The sequence below is a fragment of the Saccopteryx leptura genome, chromosome 7 (genome assembly GCF_036850995.1).
Source record: "Saccopteryx leptura isolate mSacLep1 chromosome 7, mSacLep1_pri_phased_curated, whole genome shotgun sequence".
NCBI classification, from domain to species: Eukaryota; Metazoa; Chordata; class Mammalia; order Chiroptera; family Emballonuridae; genus Saccopteryx; species Saccopteryx leptura.
The window spans coordinates 97,048,783-97,072,975 of record NC_089509.1 but is presented as its reverse complement, the minus strand read 5'-3'; the positions used below and the strand labels follow the sequence as shown (position 1 = coordinate 97,072,975).

Here is a 24,193-nt window from a genome sequence, read left to right as displayed (position 1 = left end):
TTATCTATGGAAGTGTATATCTTTGTGCACCTATGGGATGCTCTAGCCAGCTTCTTTGGAGTAGCTTTCACCAGACTAATTAGGAATTAGGAATAAGAGATAATTTATTAACATTTGTGTGTGTATGTGTGATGTGAAAATGGGTATGATGGTGGTAGTTTGAAATGCCCAAACACCTTCTTTCATAATTCTGCTTTCTTAAGTTCACTTATTATTTTGCAATTAAATATCTCTCTGAGTACTTTTTACAATGTGTTAGATCTTATCTTGCTGGTTAAAATTATTGATAAATCCTTACAGTGAAAAATTCCTTCCTTATCCAAATAAAAGCCTTGTATATCCTGAGGACTTCACTCTGTGTGAACGATTATTGGTTTAATAATTAGTCTGGGAACTAATGTGAGATAAAAAGCAGCCATTCAGTTTAAGACCCATTTCCACCTCTGATCTCCCATCTAAACAAATACTTTACCCTTCAGTGACTGTTCTCTCATAAATAAGAACAAAGATTTTAAAATGTTGGTTTATAACGGTTATTTCTGAAAAACTTGGGACTCCCAATTAAAAAATATAATTTTTGGCCCTTGCCCTAGACTACTGAATCAGAATAAAAGCGAGTGTGATGTTGCTTTACTTTAAATCTTCTTATCTGATTCTTAGAGTCTTGCAGTCATACGGATGTATTCAATTATTCTGCTTCAGAAGAATAAGTCTGTGTACAGTTTGGCATTAGTTTCATTAAACCTTCTTTTCTACATATTTTGGCATGCTTTCAAAGTAATGTGTATTTTTGGGTGGACTAGGAGCTTTATTTCATTTAAACTATATTCTCAGGATAACAGCCTTCTAAAAGCATATTACATATGCAAAGTGATTATTATTTTAGTCAAAATTTCACCGTTCATAAGCGTAAATATTGAATCGTAGAACTAAGGGGGTGCCTCTAAAGAGCCTTTCATCAAGCCTCCTGTCTATAATTATGTGGATGTCTAAAGCATCCAGAGGATAGTTCCTTCAAATACTGACAAATAAATAATCAAGAAGCTCATTTAGTAGTTCATTACAGAGTTTCAATCACTGTAATAGTCAATAAATTCTTCTTCACAAAAATGCACGTCACCTCTACTTATTAACCCAAGCATTTTTCTTCTTGTTCAAACCTCCAAGTATATAACTGAAAACAGCTTAACATTAAAACCATTTCATTGAAGTCTTACCTACTTGATGGACATGATGTATAGCCACAACATGGTTTGTCGAAATTCAGTCAATAAACAGTGATAATATAGGCAAGCTAGAGAGTGTGGGCCACTGAATACTAATTGAAATAGAATGAAATAAAAGTAAAATAAATTTGCTTTAAAATGTGTTTATCAATGGAATGAGGGGATTCCCAGGTCACTGTTTTATGTAGATAGCTGCTGAGTAAGAAAGAGGAACAGTTTTCTGATGTTCTCATACTGACCTGAAATTTTTGTCTTCTTTTTTTTTTAATAAATTTTTATTAATGTTAATGGGATGACATTAATAAATCAGGGTACATACAGCCAAGCCAAGCAAAAAAAAAAAAAAAAAAAAAAATCAGCCAAGCTATTTCCCACTCTAGGTTTTTTCCCTTCCAAATCTTCCTACCTGCTTGCATATTAACTTTGTTTGTTTGATCTCCCAATTAGTGATAGAGGACTTTAACAACACAAATAGGAAATTAAAGCAAGAGGTGAGTCAGTGTGATTCAGTTTCAGATGAGGCATAATCAGTTGTCAGTCAATCAAGATGGTGTAAATAAACTGGAGTGTGTCCCGTTTTTTACCAGATGGAATAATAGCCCTCAACTCTTACTGCCTATTGGAATCACCTGGGGAGTTTATTAAGCATATGAAATCATAGAACATTGCTGGTAATTCTGATTTAATAGAAAGTAGGTGATTCCCAGGTATTTTTCTTCAAGTACTCTATATACTGCTACTCCAAATGAGGTCTGTGGACCAGAAGGCAGAGGAATTACCTGGGAGCTTATTAGAATAAAACAATCTTGCTTCCCACTGATAGTGACTAAAATCCGAATCTCCACTGAGGCAAGAATACCCATGTTAAAGTTTGAAATCACCCTGATTAGATGATCTATTGCGTAGCCTGTGTCAGAACCAATGCACAGAGAAAGGGAAGAGAGCCAGAAGGCACTGGGCGTGAGAAGAGGGAGGATATGAAAAAGGAAGAAGGAGGCAGGAGAGAAGAAAAGTGGCATAGTGTAAAAACATGCAAAGAAGACGCTTATAAAGACTGCCTGGATTTAGCCCTATTTTTTTTTTTTTTTTTTTTTTTTTTTTACTGGGAAGCGGTCTTTTGGTTTTGATCTCAGTGCTCCATTTTGCCTCATTTATAAATGTTCTCTAACGTCTTTGTAACTCACAGAAAGCAGCAATACATGTTTGATTAGTAAATTGCCAAAGTTCTTTAAAAAGGATAAATTTGTTCACAGCTAGTAACGTTAAATGAGGTCATTTTATATGTAAAGAAGAAATTAGTGAGATACTGATAGGATAAGCTAATTACAAGTACTTTATTCTTATTATTATTTTAATACTATTCTGTCAGCAGTATCTCCTTATGTGGATTACTTGGTTTCTTAAACTTTACTCATTTGATTCTTATGGTTATTTTAAATGTGTCCCCATTCACAATTTCAAGTTCAATGGCCCTAACATAATAAACATTTAACTTCCCATAATAAACATTTAATTTTACCTTTGTATCACACAATCACAGTTAGTGATTACCACCAATGAAGAAGCTAGGCTAATTAATATTTGACCCAAATAATTTAATGTACCCAATGAAGCAATTTATAAAGGATACTAAATACAGGGGAAAATGCTAATGAAATAATAATATTCAAGCAAGGATAAAAATTAATATAACCAAAGCAATTAAAAGTTAATGTTCCCATGGAGGCTAAATGAGTTATTCATTGATTTCAGGAACTATTTTTTGTTTTGTATTTCCATCATAATGAAATATGAGTATAGTTTGATGTGTTTATTTCATAGTAAGTAATGTTTATTAATCAACAAAAGCCATTAAATGGATTGTACAGAATGATTTTTTTCTAAAATAATAAATCTTACATAAAAATATAAGGAAATTTTTCTTAACCATGGCATAACCCTGTTTAGAGATTAAGCATTTTTTTTTTTTGCTTACTTATATTATTATCTATCAAGCAAACACTTCCAAAATATGTTTCATACTTACTGAACTTTCACTTGGAATTAAGGAATGTAAAAACCATGATGGCAAAAAGTGCTAATTTTTTTGTTGAATGTATCTTACTTTTAATTTTTTTTTTTTTTTTTGTATTTTTCTGAAGCTAGAAATGGGGAGAGACAGTCAGACAGACTCCCGCATGCGCCTGACCGGGATCCACCCGGCACGCCCACCAGGGGCGACGCTCTGCCCCTCAGGGGCGTCTCTCTGTCGCGACCAGAGCCACTCTAGCACCTGGGGCAGAGGCCAAGAAGCCATCCCCAGCGTCCAGGCCATCCTTGCTCCAATGGAACCTCGGCCGCCGGAGGGGGAGAGAGAGACAGAGAGGAAGGAGAAGGGGAGGGGTAGAGAAGCAAATGGGTGCTTCGCCTGTGTGCCCTGGCCGGGAATCGAACCCGGGACTTCTGCACGCCAGACCGACGCTCTACCACTGAGCCAACTGGCCAGGGCCTTACTTTTTATTTTTAAAGTTAATTATAAACTGTTTTAGAAGCAAATCCCAGAATTGTCTTTTAATTTTTTTTTCCCTGTGGGTAAGACAGAGAGAGTCACAGAGAGGGACAGACAGACAGGAAGGGAGAGAGATGAGAAACATCAACTCTTCATTGCGGTTCCCTAGCTGTTCATTGATTGATCTCCCATATGTGCCTTGCGGGGGCGGGGGGGGCGGGCTACAGCAGACCAAGTGACCCCTTGCTAGAGGCAGCGACTTTGGGCTCAAGCTGGTGAGCCTTGCTCAAACCAGACAAGCTCGTGCTCAAGCTGGCGACCTCGGGGTCTTGAACCCAGGTCCTCCACATCCCAGTCCGATGCTCCATCCACTGTGCCTCTGATTGATCAGGCCCATAATTGTCTTTTAATAAATTAAATCAATACTTTTAGGAAATCTTACCTTTTGCGACAGCATGAATAGACCTGTAGAACATTATACTAAGTGAAATAAACCAGTGAGAGAAAGACAAATAGGATATGATTTCACTCATAAGTGCAGGCTGACTACTTTCAGGAGAGGAGGGTGGGCTGAGGGATGTGGAGAGTTTGAGCAAGGAAAGGAAAAAAGAATTTACGGACACGGAAAACTGGTTGATGCTTGTGGGGGACGGGATAAGGTCAAGCAGGGTACAGGGCGGGGGGTAAATAGAGACAGAGAAGACTTGATTTGGGGGAGAGGAGAACACACAATACAGTGTACAGAGATTTGCTGTAGAATTGGGCACCTGAAACCTGTGTAATTATGTTAACCAGTGTCACCCAATAAATTCAATTACAGATTTTAAAAGTATGACTTAGAAGGATATTTTTTTGCATGTTGCTCAGGTGGAATGGTATTAAGATCAAAGTGTCCTGAAAAAATGTGATATGTGGTCACTATATAAAAAAGTAGCTTTTTTGAAAAATTTTAAGTCAATTCATACATATGATTTAATTATTTAAAGTACATGTTTTAAAAGTTTCACAGTATAATAATTATTTTAGAACATAGGGCTGTACTGTTAGATTATGTTCATAACATATTTTCATATTTATCATACATAGTGGACTCAATGAAAGAAATTTTTATACGAATATTTAATAAATAATTTAAAAATAAATTTATAATTATCTATAAATATTATCTACACTAATTTCCGCATTTTGTAGGAAAGACCAAAGTATATAAAGAGAAAAAGGGCATTTTGTAAAGTTACATTTAATCACCATGGAGTTAAAAATAGAAGTTAACACTTCAGTGTACATGGCAGGTGAAAAATCTGATGAGACCTACAGGATGTGATCGCTGACTCACTGCGTGCTGTTTTCCAGCCGAGCCACTCCTGTCCACTAAGAGCAAACAGACTATCTTCTGGTAACACTTGTGTCAAATCTAGTGATTTGTTTACTTAACATCTATTTGCCAATTTTATGAGCAGCTCTTGGTATGTCACAAAAATTGTCTTAAATTTAAAAGAAGAATTTTATTTGAATCTATTTTTTTTTCAAAGATATCTACCAGAAGGGTTTTCTCTATATGGCATGATTTACTAACTAGGACATCTAAATAAATATAGCACTTGGGTAAAATTTAGGAACATTAACGTAAGTACAATGTATGACTATGAAGAGTTAATAAGAGGATATAATTTACTTGGTTGTATTTCATATATAATATAGAAGTAGTATATATGAAGTATCAATAAAAACTACATAGAAGCCAGGTAGACACTGGAATTCACCAGAGAACAAAGTATAATGAATGAGTTGTAAAACATGTTAGATTATGATTGATGCTTTAATAAAGATACACAAAAGAAAGAAAGGGAAGAAGAAAGAGAGGAAAAAGAGAAAGAGTGAGAGAGAGAGGGAAGAGGGTCCAACGGTCCATCAAGAATCAATGGTTTGGCCTGACCAGGCGGTGGCGCAGTGGATAAAGCGTCGGACTGGGATGCCGAGGATCCAGGTTCCAGACCCCGAGGTCGCCAGCTTGAGCGCGGGCTCATCTGGTTTGAGCAAGAGTCCACGAGCTTGAACCCAAGGTCACTGGCTCCAGCAAGGGGTTGCTCGGTCTGCTGGAGGCCCACGGTCAAGGCACATATGAGAAAGCAATCAATGAACAACTAAGGTGTCGCAACGCACAATGAAAAACTAATGATTGATGCTTCTCATCTCTCTCCGTTCCTGTCTGTCTGTCCCTGTCTATCCCTCTCTCTGACTCACTCTCTGTCTCTGTAAAAAAAAAAAAAAAAAAAAAAAAAAAAAAAGAATCAATGGTTTGGGCCTGACCTGTGGTGGTGTAGTGGATAAAGCATTGACCTGGAAATGCTGAGGTCGCCGGTTCGAAACCCTGGGCTTGCCTGGTCAAGGCACATATGGGAGTTGATGCTTCCAGCTCCTCCCCCCCTTCTCTCTCTGTCTCTCCTTTCTCTCTCTCTGTCTCTCCCTCTCCTCTCTGAAAAAATGAATAAATAAAAAAAAAATAAAAAAAAAATCAATGGTTTGGCCTGACCAGGCAGTGGCGCAGTAGATAGAGCGTTGGACTGGGATGTGGAGGACCCAGGTTCGAGACCCCCGAGGTCACCAGCTTGAGCGTGGGCTCATCTGGTCTGAGCAAAGCTCACCAGCTTGGACCTAAGGTTGCTGGCTCGGGCAGGGGGTTACTCGGTCTGCTGAAGGCCCATGGTCAAGGCACATATGAGAAAGCAATCAATGAACAACTAAGGTGTCGCAACAAAAAACTGATGATTGATGCTTCTCATCTCTCCATTCCTGTCTGTCTTTCCCTATCTGTCCCTCTCTCTGACTCTCGCTCTGTCTCTGTAAAAAAAATAAAAAAATAAAATAAAATAAAATAAAAAAGAATCAATGGTTTGGGAAGGATTCAGTATTAGTTAGGGCTAGACTTCATTGAGAAGGTGAGATTTTAGCGAAGACTTAAAACGGGTAAAGGGAAAGGCCCAGTTAACTTATTTTGGAGGATTTTATTCTGGAATACCTACAGAAGAAATGATTTATTTCAAAATTTAGTGTTATACAAGTTGCAAATACAAAATATGCCCTCACAAATCCAGACCTAAATTTTTGTTTTTCTCATATTTTCTATAAGCTTTGGCTCAGAAGTATCATGTAACTTTATCTTTACAAAATAAAAACAAAACAGAGGGGGAGTCCAAGTATATTTTTAGTTTGAACTCTATTTGATATCTTTATTGATTGTACTACATAGAGAAGAATATAATCATGTCCTTCCATGTCCAGTGGAAAGATATAGCTCATGTTTAAACATTATATTTTTATGAATATTATCATTATGTTCTATTAAAAACTATCCAAGTGAAAATATGGACTTGTGAAATAATCAATGGCATAATTTGAGGAGTGCCTAAATCTAATAATAAATCTTAACAACAATAATAAGTTATTTGCATGTTGATATTCTCTGTTTCTCAATATTTTAATATTTGTCTATTTATATTTTTTAATGCCCTACCTCTTTAACTCTCTACATGTTGACTTTTCATCTGATGAGGGCATTAAGCTTTAAGTAACAGTACTTTGAGTTGGTTAAAATGATTTATTTATTTACTCAGAGGAGATTTTTATTTATTGTGCATTAAGTGCCAAAACTGTACTGAGTCACCAAAGATACAATTTGAATATGAAAATATGCTGCAATAAATTACACTAATAGTTTAGTAGGGGGACCAAACATTGAAAAATAAATTCAATGTATTACGACAAATGCAATATTAATATCTAACAATGCTGAACACTATGAATAAGGGACATGTTAAGCACTTTATAACTGTCCCTGTATCTTCAATCCCGTTAGATAGGCACTTAAACAAACTCCATTGTAAAATCGTAAAGTGAAAGCCAGAGTGGTTATAGGACTGGCCATATCACCAGGGCAAGGCTTGAATATGAGCCGAAGCTTTCAGACCTTGACTGTTCTATCAACTTGATCTTCTTGCTTGTTCAGGCAAGAGTGACAGACTTAACATCGCCTGGAGATGAGTCTGCAAAGGTTTCAGAGTAAAATGGCTCTTTGGCTGGATCTTCTTGTTGAGTATTTGATAAGCAAAGAAACAGGAATGGATCTGAGCATGAGGGAATGTGTTGTAGAAAGGCAATGAGAACCACAGTCGCATACGGTACCGGGAATGAGGAATCACAATGAGGTTTCTGGGGGGCTGGATGTGAGACGCACAGGAAGTAGTGAGAGATACCAGTAGAGCTAGAGACGGTGGTCAGCTGATGAAGGACTTTCCTCTCTCGCTAAGGGTTTATTCCTTTAGGGTAAGGATGGCAAGTAAGTTTGATACTGTGAAACAACACTGATTCATGTAGATAGCGTCTTACATATTTCCAGTCATTGCTTTTAGAATAGCATGGAGGAGTAATTGGAATCCGAGAGAACTTGTTAGAAAGCATGTGATAATTTAGAGATAAGTTTCAGAACGAAGTTGGAGTAGAAAGAAAAGACCATAATGCAGAATATTTATTGCTATCGCTTGGTAATTTTGTTAGGTTTGTGAAGTGATGGTAAGGGAAGTTACACCAAGGAAATGGTTATTGTAGGGCCCAGCTTTTCTCAGTTATTCCGAATCACCTCAGAAATTTCACTTGGTAGCTTGGATTGAGGCTTAATATCTATCTTCCGCAGTGACAAGGACAGTGTGTGCAGAACAATGTGATGGCAGGTGCTACGGACCCTATGTCAGTGACTGCTGTCATCGAGAATGTGCTGGCGGCTGCTCAGGACCTAAGGACACCGACTGCTTTGTAAGTCTGGGAGCTCTTCTGTTCATTCTCCTGGCTTCCCTTCCCACCTGGTTTGACTCAGGCACATGGTTAGACTCGGGCACACTGAATCTTTAACATCTTATTTTAAAAGATCTAATTTAATCATTTTAGGATTATGAAAGATTCTCTGCCTTCCCAGAAGTCATGCATTCACTGGATTAACTACTGACTAACTAGGATTGTTCTTTATAGCTTTCTGTCATAATTTATGTTACCAGTGAGATTTATTAAAGTTTATGTAGGAGAGTATGCCAAAATATCTTTTAAAGACTAATAGTATTCTTCCAAAATTTACTGTAATTGCTTGTTTATGTTGTTGCAATATTGAGTCTTTTGAGGAAGGAACTTGCATTTCATTTTTTTAAATATGAATTTAAGATAATAGCAGATAAATTTATAAATTTAACTATTTTTAGTTCATGTTATTAACCAACTAGTATTATTCAAAATTTATAAGGTTACAAACACACACTTGAAGCAATTTATATGTTCATCAGTGTGATTTTTATTTTAGAAGAGGACACTTTTACTTCCTTAAAATGAACACTTATCACTTGTTGGAGACACTGTTAATTATATTTTTATATGTCTGATACAGTTTTTCTGTTCATTTGAATACATAAAAGCATTTCTGTGAGCTATAGTTAATGCAAGTTTATACATACAGAACATTAGTTTCATTTTAAGCTAAAAATCATAAAATAAGTTGTTTTTGTTGTTAAAAATAAACTTAGGAGTTGATTTTTTGTTACCCCTTCTCAAATAACCAGAGAATACACATATCTATTAAGAATTGAGTATTTTTTCTTTCAAATTGGCACTTAATTCTGGAAAAAAGTAAAATATAAATTATAGCTCTTAGAATAAGTCATATGTGAATTTCTTAATGTCAGAAGAAATTTAACTTATCTATCCTAATTCTATAGTGAACAAAAGTATGTATTGCAAAAGTGAGTAGTATAGAAGAAGAAAAGAATATTAAAATGTTAAAATATTTAGGGCAGCTCCTCAGCAGGTCTTGGTCTGAGACATTTTTCTTTGCATATCTCCACACATGGATTAGAAATGGGATTTGGAGTATGCTGAACAGGCATTGTTTTAATTCCAAATCAGGAACAGCAATAAACACCAATGATAGCCATAATTTTCACTACATTTTTTCATGTTTCTTCTATCACAATAAGCAGTGTGCTGAGTGGGCTTCAGATTTTCATGTCATTATTATATGGGGTGGTCCCATGATTCCACTTTGGCATTTGGTACAGAATGTTCAAGAATGCCAGATCATGGTCTTGGTATAAGTTACATCGCTTTGTCTGGAAGGTAAATGTATTTGATTCCTCTAGTTTATGGTCCTTTGTTGACAAGCAATCTGTGTACAGCACAGCATATAGTATGTTAGCAAAGCAATTATGAGGACACGTAAAATTTTATAGCTATAAATTAAAACTTACTGAGTTTTTGAGATTGGTTTTTAATAGATTCTTCTGGGAAAGTGTCATCTCTATGAATAATGTGTCATTGGTGATTCTTGTTCTGATTATGCATCTAGTAGACCATCATCAGGGAATTGTCATGTTTGTGATCAAGTGCTTGCTAAAACAACAATTGATGAAGAAAATATTTTGAAGAAACAATAAATTCATGCTTATTAATAACCATATGCACAACTTATGAGGACTACAAAATACTACTTGAATTCACATTAGCTTGCCTTGCAAGTCCTAAATTATTTCTATGAAAGTTTAATATTTTTAATTAAGAAAATTAGTTCATCCATTCTTGTTAATCATGTTTTTATGTACTTATACATATGTTGTATTTTTATAATGAATACCTCACTGTCAGGTTTTTAATACTCAAAGTAGGCCATGGCAGATTAGCTCATTTGATTAGAATATTATCCTGAAACACCAAGATTATGAATTTGATTCTTGATCTGGGTACATATGGGAAGCCACTAGTGAATGCAAAACTAATTTGAACAACACATGAATCTTTCTTTCTCTCTCTCCTTCTTCTACTCTCCCCTTACTCTCTCTGTCTCTCTAAAATATATCAATAAGAAAATATTTATTATTTATTTCAAAGACATTTGAACAATTTAACAAATTAAGGTTTTAATACAAATATATGTCAGTGGAAATAAATTGTTTTACTTGAATTGCTAGCTTTTACTAAATTGTGTGACATTATGACAAAGAAATGGCACCATATTATTTCTAAGTATAGCTACTTCTTTACATATTGGCATTACACACCCTACATTTACTCCTTGATTAGTCACCTGTCAGAGCCTTTTCTTTGAGTCTAGTTTTAATGGCCATGACATGTTTTTTCACTATTCAGTGAAGATAAATGTCACTTAAGACACTGAACTCTCCAAACACCAGCTTTCAGAAAAGTCTGCCCTGTAGAATGGAGGATTTAGTTATTAGTGCTAGACTCTTAAGATTCAACTTAAACCCTTGAATAAGTGTGAGCCTAAATGATTTTTCACTATGTACTAACTTTAAAAATTAAAACCAATTCTCAATTTAGTAATTAGTAGATACTAAGCAATTTGAACATTAGTAAGTATAGATGGTATTATTTACTGACCTTGGGAAATCAATTTTGTAAAATTGTAAATGTCCCAAGCCAATTTAAAGTTAAGCACTAATGACTATAAAATCATGAAATTTTGCAGCTTTTGTGAAATTGACATGTACATAGTAATGAACACAAACTTCTCTAAAAACCATTACATTAGTGTTCCTTTAACAAGTATCATTAAGATATTTTTAAATGAAATGAATATTTGCTTTGTTTCAGGCCTGCATGAATTTCAATGACAGCGGAGCTTGTGTTACCCAGTGTCCCCAAACTTTTGTCTACAATCCAACCACCTTTCAGTTGGAGCATAACTTCAATGCAAAGTACACATATGGAGCATTTTGTGTTAAGAAATGCCCACGTAAGTAACAGGATAAGAACAGCCAAATTAATTAGATCATTATTTAAAAACAAAAGAATTTTAGGTAAATTTATTATAAGCAGAAACTTGTAATAATATCATGAATTATTCGGGAATGGGTACTATCACTATCATTTCACAAGTAAAGATATTTAACTAAAAAATAAATAAAGTGATGAGGCCAAAGTCTCATAAAAGGAATTGTAATGTCTGAGGTTAGAGTGCAGTCTCATTGATTTTCAAATGTATTATTTTCACTATACATAATATATATATACTTTCAAATGTATTATTTTCACTATACATAATATAATATTGTTTTTGCACATGATGCTGTTTCTCAGAGAAAAGGGGTCCGTTTTGTGGCAACAAACTACAAAATGAATGAAGTATGGTTCTAATGCCAATGAAGTTTTACCTAAAGTTATTTCTGAACACTTATTTGTAATAGACTATAAGGCATTATAATTTTAATAGCAAATTGAATAGTAAGCAATAACAATAAATATAGTTGGAATACTGAGAGGTCTTTGTCAAATTGATAAATCATCCTGGGGATTTAAAGGGACCAGCTTAACTTTCATCATGAATTTGCTAACACAAGTCCTGATATTTACTTGTGCCAGTTTCTTTGCTTGGAATGGCCAAAGGGGGACATTTCTTCAATGTTTTCACTATTGGAAAGGCTGAAAAATTTCACCCCATTTATTTGCATAATTCATTTAAAAGGAGACTTTACATTCTACAGCGCACAGACATTATGTTTTTCTTGGTTTTATGTATGTGATGATGCAGAGAGTGTGATAGATATGGGATTAGGATGGTTATAAGTTCTGGCTTTGCCCACTTTTGGCCATGTGATTCTTAGTAAAATACTTAGTTTACTATTTCCTTCTCTTTAAAATGCCACTGGTGATAATCCTATCTGCCTTCTCTTTCCCAGAGTCATTATAAGAATCAAAGGAATAGGAAATAAAGATTAGAGATATAATATATAAAAACAAGTCTTTGAATACAATGACCATTCTAGTCATTACTATGTTTATATTAGTTAAAAGAATCATTATGCATGTAGATATTAATTTAACATGTATCTGAATTAGAATTTTAAGGTAAATCTATGACAGTAGAGATTTATCCATTTTAAACATTGTAATATTCAAACTGATGTTCTTGATCTAATAACCTCTTGCCTAAGTTACTCTGTATCTCACCGTCTAGTATCCTTGCAAAATAGGAGGCTATTATAAAATGGGGCTAGGTAACAATTTCTTTTCTATTCTTAGACGAATTCTTTTTTCTCTTCTACTACCTTTAAATTATGGTCCCATGCTCCAAAGACAGTCAAAACTATGCCTTTAGGGAATTTTTAGTATTTGCCTTTTATTCACATCTTGAGGTTGAGGTTGAGATCCAGGGATTGGTTTGGAGGGGAAGAAGTACCAGGTACATCTGGACTTGCGAGTTCCCCCTTTCTTTATCATATCCTTTACAGGATCCCATCTGAAGACTCTTGTAACAAGTGGCTATACACTGAGAACTTGTTTGTGAAATTCCATGCCCATTTACCTTAAATATGGTAACTCAGAAACTTCCAGTATTGGATTAGCTTAGGTCTATTAAATTACAAATGAATTTAAAGCACTTTAGTGTTTACTTAAAATTCAAATCTTTGATGAACCCTGCTCATAAGGCATGGTTGCTAAACTGTGAAAACACAGACATTTAGCTTCTGAATTCTGCTCTACAACCCCTAATCCATAATTCGAAAATTCAAAAACTCCAAACACCAAATTTTCCTTGAAACACACTTGGCTACTAAACCTGAACCTAACTGGCATGAAGCTATTTATAATCTTTATTTATTTTACTTGGCATGAATTGCTGCAGAAATAAGGAATATTGGGTATTCCTAAAGACCTTACAAAAAAAGACGGGTATATATCATATTATACAGTATAGCACCTGCTGCTAATTGGGTTCCCCTGAGACAGAGAATAATTTATTAAGGAATGTTCTCAGAATCAGGACCTGCAGGGGAAGGGAGGCAGGTATCATCTGGCTGTGATGCCTGTCAACCAAGTGTCTCATTTCACTCCCTCATGGATTCATATATATCCCTGTTCCTTAGACTGTCTTCAAATCCAGACTTCCCAGCAGTTCTTTGCCCAGAGCAAGCTACTACTCATGAGTTCCTATTTATTCCAAGCTTAGGTCACTTGCACACGGATTAAATGATCATTTGCACTAGCCAGGACTATGCCCATCAATAGGATTTTCCCTTGGGACTACTTTCCTAGTCCACTCCTTGGTGAGGCCACAGGGCAGCTGCCATCTATTTCCAGCTGCTTGCAGCCACATACCAAGTGCCCTCTCTTGGTCCTTTGTCAGCCTAGGTGTGAGCAATGGGAAGTCGCAGCACAGTGGTGGTGGGCGGAGGGCTAGACAAGCTGCTTCTGTGGCTTACTTGCGTCTCTGCTGGAGCTCATATCCAATCCCAAATCCACTACTTCCATCTTACAGTGAATTTCTGCTGGATCTGTCCTGTATTACAACATCATGATTCTAAAAAAAACTTTGTTTCTTAAGGGAAAAATTGGCTACAAGTTCAATCACTTTCCCATGGCTACGTGCTCTGTCTCTACCACGACTCAGAACATGTCAGGAGCTCTTTGTTAAGTGATGTATAATTTTATGCTGCAGATGGTGTGGCTTAGCTCTAGAATCCTAGAGATCCCTGAGGTGATTTTCCAGTTGGAACTTGCCATAACTCCAAATGGCATTATTTTCCCACCACAGATACTTCTAATGTCATAGGGGCTCTTGGGTTTTGTGACCCAAGCAGCACATTGCTCGCACCCCGGTCTGAACCTGCACCATACGCCTTTTCTGCTCTGGGCCCCCGGAAGTCTTTCAGACCTTTGAATACCGGGCCAGAAGCAGTATATACAGACATGGAAGGATGCTGTCTTGAAAACCCAAACTGGTCTAGCAGGTGTGGCGTTTCCTCTTCATTTGTAGGAGATGCTAAATGCAATAATTGGACCTTTCCTTGGGAGAAAACGTTCTGGCATATTCCAGATCACTGGACTCCTAAACATTTTACCATTGTGTCCAGTAATTAGATGTTCCTGATTTATTTTGTACACTTTTCTTAATGCCTTTCAAACATTATTTTTTGTTGCATTGTATAAAACTATAGGATCGTTTCTATGGCACTCCACAGAAATATTTCCTCCTGGATGTGAAGTGCGTTCTCTTGATCCAAAGCAGATCAACTTCAGCTTCATTTGTTTTTCGTGCAACTTGTATGTTAGACTTCGGACTTGCATCATGACATGAAATGAAGTGGAACTATTGAAAAACACAAACTAAATGTCATGTAGTTTCCTAAGTCTATAAAAGAAATGTATTCTATCTCGGGGGCAATTCAGAATGTGGAGCTGTAGTCAAGAGAGTTCTAGTTGTTGCCCATACATGCTGCCCCAAGATTTGAATGTAGATGTTCCTAGACGCTTTTTCAGGTAAAGATATTTATTTTAGACAGAGAGTAGGTTTTAGGGAAGTCTACCAATGATGTTAACCATTTACGCATTCAAAAATATTTTGTTTTAAACTTGTTTGTTGAACATCAACATTATAGCTAATTTTACCTTTTTCTTTTATTATCAGATAACTTTGTGGTTGATTCCAGTTCTTGTGTGCGTGCCTGTCCTAGTTCCAAGATGGAAGTAGAAGAAAACGGGATTAAAATGTGTAAGCCTTGCACTGATATTTGCCCAAAAGGTGAGTGATAGCCGAAATTATTTTGGTTGAAAGGGGGACTAGAACAGGGGTTTGATTTACTTTTTCATGGGCTGACTAAATTCGCCTCTCAAAACATACCACTCCCACAACCAAACTGCTCTGCACTCTTTCCCCTGACTTTGAACAGCTTCTCAAAGTATCTACTGTTGTAACAGTGTCAGTTACTGATTTTGAATGACATATGCTAAAGTGATCCAGGTAAAACTCAGAGTTAACTTTGCCAGGAACTCAGAAATAAAGCTGCATTTTATTCTTTTTTTTTTTTTTTGTATTTTTCTGAAGTTGGAAACGGGGAGGCAGTCAGACAGACTCCCGCATGCTCCCGATCGGGATCCACCGGCATGCCCACCAGGGGGCGATGCTCTGCCCATCTGGGGCACTGCTTTGTCACAACCAGAGCCATTCTTGTGCCTGAGGCAGAGGCCATGGAGCCATCCTCAGTGCCTGGGCCAACTTTGCTCCAATGGAGCCCTGGTTGCGGGAGGGGAAGAGAGAGACAGAGAGGGGGGGGGGGTGGAGAAGCAGATGGGCGCTTCTCCTGTGTGCCCTGGCCGGGAATCGAACCCGGGACTCTTGCACGCCAGGGTGACGCTCTACCACTGAGCCAAACAGCCAGGGCCGCATTTTATTCTATATGTAGAAAATCTTAGAAATTATAATCCAAACAAGGATTCGCAAAATTATTTTAGCATCAAGAACACAAACTAGTTGCTTGCGATTGTATGCAAAATGATCTGCTATGCATAAAAAAAAAAAAAGGGTACAAAGAGAAATGCAACATGGCATTTACTCTCCAGGGCTTAAAAAATATTTTGAAAGATAAGATATATGAAATGACAAAGTTGTTTACTATAAGTGTTAAATAAATGGTGCAGATAATGTATATTCTAGAAGCTTGTGGAGAAAGAAATAGCTGCCAGCTACATTGCTCAATTTCCTCAGCAGAATGAAACTTAAATTAACAAAGACAAAAATGCCATTCAAATTTTCTATTATTAAGCTTTGCAAAGTAACAGGAGTCTTTTAATAGGGCAAAACTTCAGACTTACTTTTAGACTACATTATATTCTCTCTCTCTCCACACACACATTTTTCTTTTCTTTTTTTTTAAGTAGACCCTTCAGAAGTACAGATAATAATTTAAGTATAAACATTTGAACATTTGATTGGTTCTTGATGCAGATGACAACTTAACTCATGTCACTGGTACTCTGTTTATTATATATTCTTAATTAGACCAGTGCTTTTAAAACTGCAGGTTGTAGATCATTATAAGCTATAAAATTATTTTAGATAGGCCCTGGCCGGTTGGCTCAGTGGTAGAGCGTTGGCCTGGCATGCAGAAGTCCCGGGTTCGATTCCCGGCCAGGGCACACAGGAGAAGCGCCCATCTGCTTCTCCACCCCTCCCCCTCTCCTTCCTCTCTGTCTCTCTCTTCCCCTCCCGCAGCGAGGCTCCATTGGAGCAAGGATGGCCCGGGCGCTGGGGATGGCTCCTTGGCCTCTGCCCCAGGTGCTGGGGTGGCTCTGGTCGCAACAGAGCATCGCCCCCTGGTGGGCGTGCCGGGTGGATCCCGGTCGGGCGCATGCGGGAGTCTGTCTGACTGTCTCTCCCTGTTTCCAGCTTCAGAAAAATACAAAAAAAAAAAAATTATTTTAGATAACCAGCATTTATTTAAAAAGTATTAAAAACAATGTTTTAGAATGGATTAGAAACAAGGTGATTTTATGTAGAAAGGAAAAGTATTGATTACTGAAAGCCTTGTGTTGGTTATGTATCTGTCATGTGAATTTACTAGGTCTTGATAAAAAATATAATTCATAGTAGTCATGGTCACTAGACCATAATACAGGGACAATATTTTAATGCAGGCCAAGTAATAAATGTTGCATAAATAAATTATTATTTTATTTGTAAGAAAGCAATTTATTTCTTATGATAATTTTAAAATATTGTATAATGAAATCATACTGTTATTTTATAATGAAAATGCAATGATTTACTGACTAAAAAAAAAAAAATCCTCAGTTTCCTGACTGTGCCTCCTGTTTCTACAGCTTGTGATGGCATTGGCACAGGATCACTGATGTCAGCTCAGACCGTGGATTCCAGTAACATTGACAAATTCATCAACTGCACCAAAATCAATGGGAATCTGATCTTTCTTGTCACTGGGATTCATGGGTCAGTATTAAATTTTTGCAAAACATTATTTTATGAAGTGTAGACAAAACTTGAGAAGGTTGTAAGTTTTGTCTTTTGATTCCTTTTGACCCAGAAGAGTTCTGCCTCACATCAATGCTCTTCAACAAAAGCAAAGTCCAGATTTCACCAGCAGTGACAGTGAACCAAAGTTTTGGACACGTCTAATTTATGAGATTAGTGACTACTTAGATTGAAAAATATACAATGATATACAAATTAAAATGTATGTGTAAAACATTCTTGTTAAATCTGTAGATTTCAGCAAGCTTGACATATTTTTAGATATGATTAGGGAAACAATATCAATGGGTGAAGTGGGAAATTTCATTGAAGTTCCTAAACACTTAGTTTAAAATAACATAAGTAAATATTCTTAAAAAAAATCTATCACTAAATGCCAATCAGAAAGTTGAGATTGTCATGAGATTTCAGAACTTCTCTTTGCCTTTACATGTATTTTTCTCTTTTTTCTAGATTTAAGAAGTTGGTACTATTGTAAGAGATCTATAAAATGAATTTTCTTTCAGCAATAAAAATTGTAACATTTTCTGGGCTCCTTCATTACAGAACCACCTGCTGGTTTTAACTAGGAAAACAACCCAGTCTGTATTCTTCTGATTGCAATAAAAATGTCAATATTTTTACTTTATATTTTATCTATTTGTCTATATTACTACTTAATTCCTTAATATTAGTGCTACAGGCTACAGATACAAAATACAACTGACATATTTCAGTTCAAAATCTTACTCTAAATATATATCACATCTTTTCTGGAAGCAACATAATTTAGCACATTTTGAATAAATATGTCCTAATAGAAACAGCAAGAGAAATAGAACAGAGTGTTTTCTTCTCTTCAAATAAGTGACTGTAGATCTTATTGTATAAAGCATTTCTTTACTTTAAAATGTAGCTTTCAGTATGAGTCTATGCTAGAAACTCTAATAATATGTATACATTTTCTACCCCCAGATATGTTATATTGGGGGAACATGTAGTGTTTTTGTTAAGATCAAGATTTCTAACTTCTTTTGAAAAATATGTTGACTTGGTTACTCTTAGCAACATTTTTACATGACAACAATCTATTCAAGCTCAATAGTCCTTACTAATTTTAAGATGAGGCACATTCATTGATACTTACTGGAGCCTCCACTGACTCTTTGAATCCCTTTCTATTGTTATCATTGCCTCTTTGGCCATTGAGGCGGTGGCCTAGGTTGATATTCAGGTGCATAATATGTAATTTAATACAAATATGACAGAGTAAAGTAATATATTCATATTTTAACTATTTTAAGAACCAAATGTCACCGTGAATGACAGATCATATCATGTTAACAGAGTCTTCTGAGAAGTAAAACACAGCCAGTTGATTCACATTGCCTGGTTCCACCTGGCTCTAGTAATTGAACTGGCGTCTAGTCCTTCAGTGAGTGGGAACACTTGAAAGTAGCCTCATGAACTGCGTTATGCAAGTGGTCTTCATTTCAATCAGGCTCAATATTCATGCCTATATATTAAGCATTTTAATACTTACTTTTCAATCATAAAATAAAAATCATAGATAAGAAAGTCTATGTGTGTGTGTGTATGTATGTGTAAAACAGTAATTTAATCAAGAAAAGTTTATTTTTTCCCTTTATACACACACAAACATACACACACACACACATATAATTTTATAAAGTAATTTTAATTCTCCAGTTGTAATTTAAGGAAGAAATAAAAGAAAATGTTTAGTTTATAGAACAATGGACTAGGTACACTTATATCCTTATTTAGAATAGAAACTGCAGGCAAACTCAGTGTTTAGGGTTATTCATAGGAATAATCCTCTTTTAATCTTGCTAAAGCAGGTCAAATATATGGCAATGAAAGAAGACTTGACTTTGGTTGGTTGGCAAAAAGTGCATTATACAGCTGATGTATCTTAGAAGTGTACGTTGGAAACCTATATAATCTTATCAAGCAATATCACCCCAATAAATTTAATGAAAAATAAAATAGAACTAATGTAAAAAAAGATTCCATATATATATTTATACATAAGGAGAAACATATGTGTGTGTGTGTGTGTGTGTGTGTAACATATGATTGTATAACATTGTTCTTAAAAGGTTTGATCTGTCTTGAAGAAGTAGTCATTGAATAGACTTCACCTTTTCCCTGAAGGGTAGATATTAATATGGGATCTCTACATGCTGAGGATAGCACAGGATGCATTTTAAAATAATAAAACATTTTAAAATACTATGTATTTTTTTAACTGAAATTATTGCTTGAATTACTGAGAAATGTTTGCTATTATTATGTTTATGTTTGGCTTAATATCTAAGTGTGCAATTATTTTATATGCTTAATATGTTATACCTGAAAAACCTGTTCTTAAGATGAAAACCTGAATTAATATCTATTAAACATTTAGTTTTAAAAGATATTTGTGTTTATTTTTGAGGAGACAGGGCATCTGTGTGTGTGTATACATAAAACTTTATTTAAAAAACTATGTATGTATTAGAATATGATATTTTTAAAAATCTTCAGATTTATAACATATTATGGGTATTACTACATTTATTGTAAATTGTGTTTTCAAATGTTAGTATGATTTATATAAATGGAAGGAAATAGGTATGTGTAATAAAAATAGATATAAATAAACCACATAAGAATAAGATTGCTCTAAATAATTCACGTGAAGATTAACTTTCATGTAATGTTATAAATATTGTTGTGTATAAATGTGAAGATACAACAAAAAGCTGACTTCCTGTACTTTTTATCCCTCTTAAGACATAATAGGTGCTATTTTCAATTTAGAGTGCTTTGTGGAGCCTACAAGGCAACATCTTCACCATAACATAATTATTTGCAGAATATATTTTCCCAATTAAGAATAAACATTTAAAGCAAAATATAACAAAATGATTCATAAATGGACCTACTCTATTTGAAGGTTTCTTCAGTATAGTCAAGCTTAATAATTTCTCTAAATCTAAAATAGCCTTTGATGAAGAACTCATATTCTGTCATCAAAATATTCCTCAAAACATCTTTTAATTCTTCTTCACATCTTGGATAGAAATATTTGGACAGACATTGCTAGCCTTCCTATTGATAATTAAAATTGAATTTAAATAAAATATTGTCACATTTTTAGTATTTTCATTTAAAAAATTTTAATTCTAGCTGCTTTTCTCCTTGGTTCCTAGGGACCCTTACAATGCAATAGAAGCCATAGACCCAGAGAAACTGAACGTCTTCCGGACAGTTAGAGAGATAACAGGTAATTTTTTAAAGAGCAATTGTTGTGCCATTAATTATGTAAATTTTAGTGTTTTCTTGAAAATATTATGTAATTTTGGAATCAGAAACTAATTTTAAAAGTAAATTCTAGTCTTTTCTTCTTAGCGTTTGTACACATTGTGAAAGCCTATATGATTTAAAAGTAAAATATTCTTGAAATCTTCATGTTACTCATTTTGCAAATGTAACCAGTCTTTGAACCCATGTTTTTCTTTTTGCTTTTTCACAAGAAGTATTATTATACATGGATAATGCATAGAATTTATTTCACAAATATTTATAGATTACTTAATTACTTAATGTATTGTATAATATATATGTATTTTCCAATGGCTTTAGGCAACCCCTATGTTTTGGTCGTTCGACCCCCGCCGGGGTTGCGACCCACAGGTTGAGAACCGCTGACTTAATATATTTAGGGCTGTTATAGGAGGAGATACGAGCTCATAGACATGAATTAAACATGGATTTCTTATTAATTAATGTAAAGTCAAGGCCCCTGCTGGTTGGCTCAGCTGTAGAGCCTCAGCCAGGCGTGTAGAAGTCCCAGGTTCAATTCCTGTTCAGGGCACACAGAAGAAGCGACCATCTGCTTCTTCACCCCCTCCCCTTGTTCTCTCTCTCTCTTTCTTTCTCTTTCTTTTCCCTTCTTGCATCCATAGTTCGAGTGATTGGAACAAGTTGGCTCTAGGCACTGAGGATGGCTCCAGGACTCCACCTCAGGAGCTAAAATAGCGTGGTTGCAGAAGAAACGGAGCAACAGCCCCAGATGGGCAAAGCATTGGCCTGTAGGGGGTTTGCCAAGTGGTCTGCCTCCTTACCTCTCACTTAATAAAAAGAAAATGAAAAAAAAAAGTAAAATCAAATAAAAAGATTAGGTATATATATGTATATGCCTTAGAATGCAAGATAGACAACTGATGTCATAAGTGTATAGAAAAAGTGGTAAAGGATTTTAGAGAAATTGAAATTATATGTGTATATGCATGTGTGTGTGTGTTTGTGAGAAAATATATATTTTGTGTTTCTGAGAAAATATATATTTTCTCTTCCTTTCCAAGTGAGAGGAGGGAAGATAGAGCGACTGACTCCCACATGAACCTGACTGGGATCCACCCAGCAACTGCCATCTGTGGCCTGATGCTCTGCCTGTCTGAGGCCATGCTCACAACTGAGCTATTTTTAGCACCTGAGACAGAGGATCCAGGGAGCCAGCCTCAGCACCTGGGATGTGTTTGAGCCAGTCAAGCCATGGCTGTAGGATTGGAAATGAGAGAGAGAGAGAGAGAGAGAGAAAGAGAGAGAGGGAGAGAGAAGGGGGAGGAGTGGAGAAGCAGATGGCTACTTCTCCTGTGTGCCCTGACCAGGAACCTAACATAGGACATCACATGCCAGGCTGATACTCTACCACTGAGCCAACCGGCCAGGGCCTATATTTTTCTTTTCATCTAGTTAGACTAAATAGCTTTGCTTTTAAAATAATAAATTGAATTAAGAATTGTTCAAATAGTTTAATACATACAATTATATGATTTTATATGTCTGAGAAACATAAGATTCTTGGTGCTCATTATTTTGATATCTATTATCTATGGAGTATTGTAGTCCTGAAACTTTGGATAAGATACTCAATTTTGGAAGAAGAAATATGAGATAGAATGGTTCAAAACCAGGAAAATTTATTGCCCTTTTAAACTTTCAACATATTTTTATCATTTCAAAAATAATCAGTATTAAACACTATTACAAAGACAATGATATGCTGAATTATTCAACTGTTTATTCTTTTGTTCTCTTGTAGGTTTCTTGAACATACAATCATGGCCCCCAAACATGACTGACTTTAGTGTTTTTTCTAACCTGGTGACCATTGGTGGACGAGTACTCTATAGGTACGTTTATATGATCAAAGATGCAGGTCTCCCGGATTTCAAGAGGAGCCTCATGTGTATGTTATGTCAAAGCTATCAGCTTCATTAACTTACCAATTCTAGAAATACTGGGTTTCTATTCTTAATTCCAAAGGTAAGCTCAACCAAAAATACTCCAGATGTGCTTTAAATGGATAGGATACACAATTCCATTTTTCAGCCACTTATCTTTAAAATAATATTAATATTTTACAGGAGTGAAGTACATGAAGTGAACCATAAAATTAAACCTTCTTTTTGATCATGTTTTATTATGGTTAAAAGGTAAAGTTGAATGCCTTTGAAACTGCTTAGTCATATGGGATAAAAAGGTCATACCAGGAAGTGCTCGTTTTGTCTCTGGTGCTGTCATTTGTACCAAACATCATAGGACTAAGGTTTCAAGAACTGGTCCATCACCCTACATGCAGTTTTAGTTATAATAAACAGAAAAATCAGGGCTCAGAAGGACACTGTTCTAATATTCTAATGTCAGTATTTCTTATTCATATAATAAAAATAGTTAATACTTATTATTCCACTTTTTATTTTATTTCAGATTTTACCTGTATGAAATTGTTATTAATAGTTAAGAGATGGTTTATATAAGGATGTTTTGATTTAATATTTATGCTTAAATCTAAAAGCTACCTAAATATTGCCATCAAATACGTTATAATAGTATCTTACAGAATATCCATTGAATTATGCTGTTTTGTTTTAAGATGTAAAGAAGTATTAATTAAAAGAAATAATTCAGAGAAGCAAGTTATATGCAGCCAATTTTAATGTTCACTGAATAAAATTATAAATCTGTCAAGGCATTATGATGCTCACATTGTAATCAATAAATCAAGGTGGTTATAATGGGAGCAAAAGATTTGAGAGAAGGAATTACAGCTTAGTTGAATACATACATACTCATGCCTAAGATATATATACGGTAAAGAGCAACATATATTTATGTTTATAAATAAAATAAAAGGGGACAGTTGAGATATCCAAAATGTATGATCATGTTCATTAGTTGATCAAAATATGAAAAACACATTTATTCTTCAGAGAATAAAAAGAAACTTAATTAAAAAATATGGAGTCTATTGATAAAAACAATTTCCTTGAAATGACCATTGGTTTCTACAGTGTTGTTGGTATTTAACTTTTAGAAATCCTTTCCCCAGTCCTCCAAGCCTTCTGAGTATTTTGTAAAATTTAAGTTTAATTTCATTCCTCTCTGTAGTTTTTATTACTTCTTATCTTTACTTATACTTTCTTCGACTATTACAATTATACTTTTTTTCCAAATAAATTAAAGCTAAATATCAAATACATTCTCTACAGTATTTATCTTTGGAAAGTATTCTAAATCTATTGGAGTGTGATGAATATCTTACTTTGGGTAGATAAAAAGTCTTCTCATATGCATTTACTTAAATATTTCATCCTAACACAGGATTTC

At 35.2% G+C, this 24,193-nt stretch overlaps 1 protein-coding gene across 5 annotated transcripts in view; it reads left to right on the top strand.

The window, feature by feature from the left end:
- ERBB4 (erb-b2 receptor tyrosine kinase 4) overlaps positions 1–24,193 on the top strand; it is a 1,119,996-nt gene that overhangs the window by 791,540 nt on the left and 304,263 nt on the right. For all 5 annotated transcript variants that reach the window (XM_066346729.1, XM_066346728.1, XM_066346726.1 and 2 more), the window contains exons 6-11: positions 8,405–8,523; positions 11,359–11,500; positions 15,173–15,286; positions 17,365–17,491; positions 20,731–20,804; positions 22,626–22,716. In XM_066346729.1, coding sequence (XP_066202826.1) covers positions 8,405–8,523; positions 11,359–11,500; positions 15,173–15,286; positions 17,365–17,491; positions 20,731–20,804; positions 22,626–22,716 — 667 coding nt within the window. The remainder of the gene's footprint in view (positions 1–8,404; positions 8,524–11,358; positions 11,501–15,172; positions 15,287–17,364; positions 17,492–20,730; positions 20,805–22,625; positions 22,717–24,193) is intronic.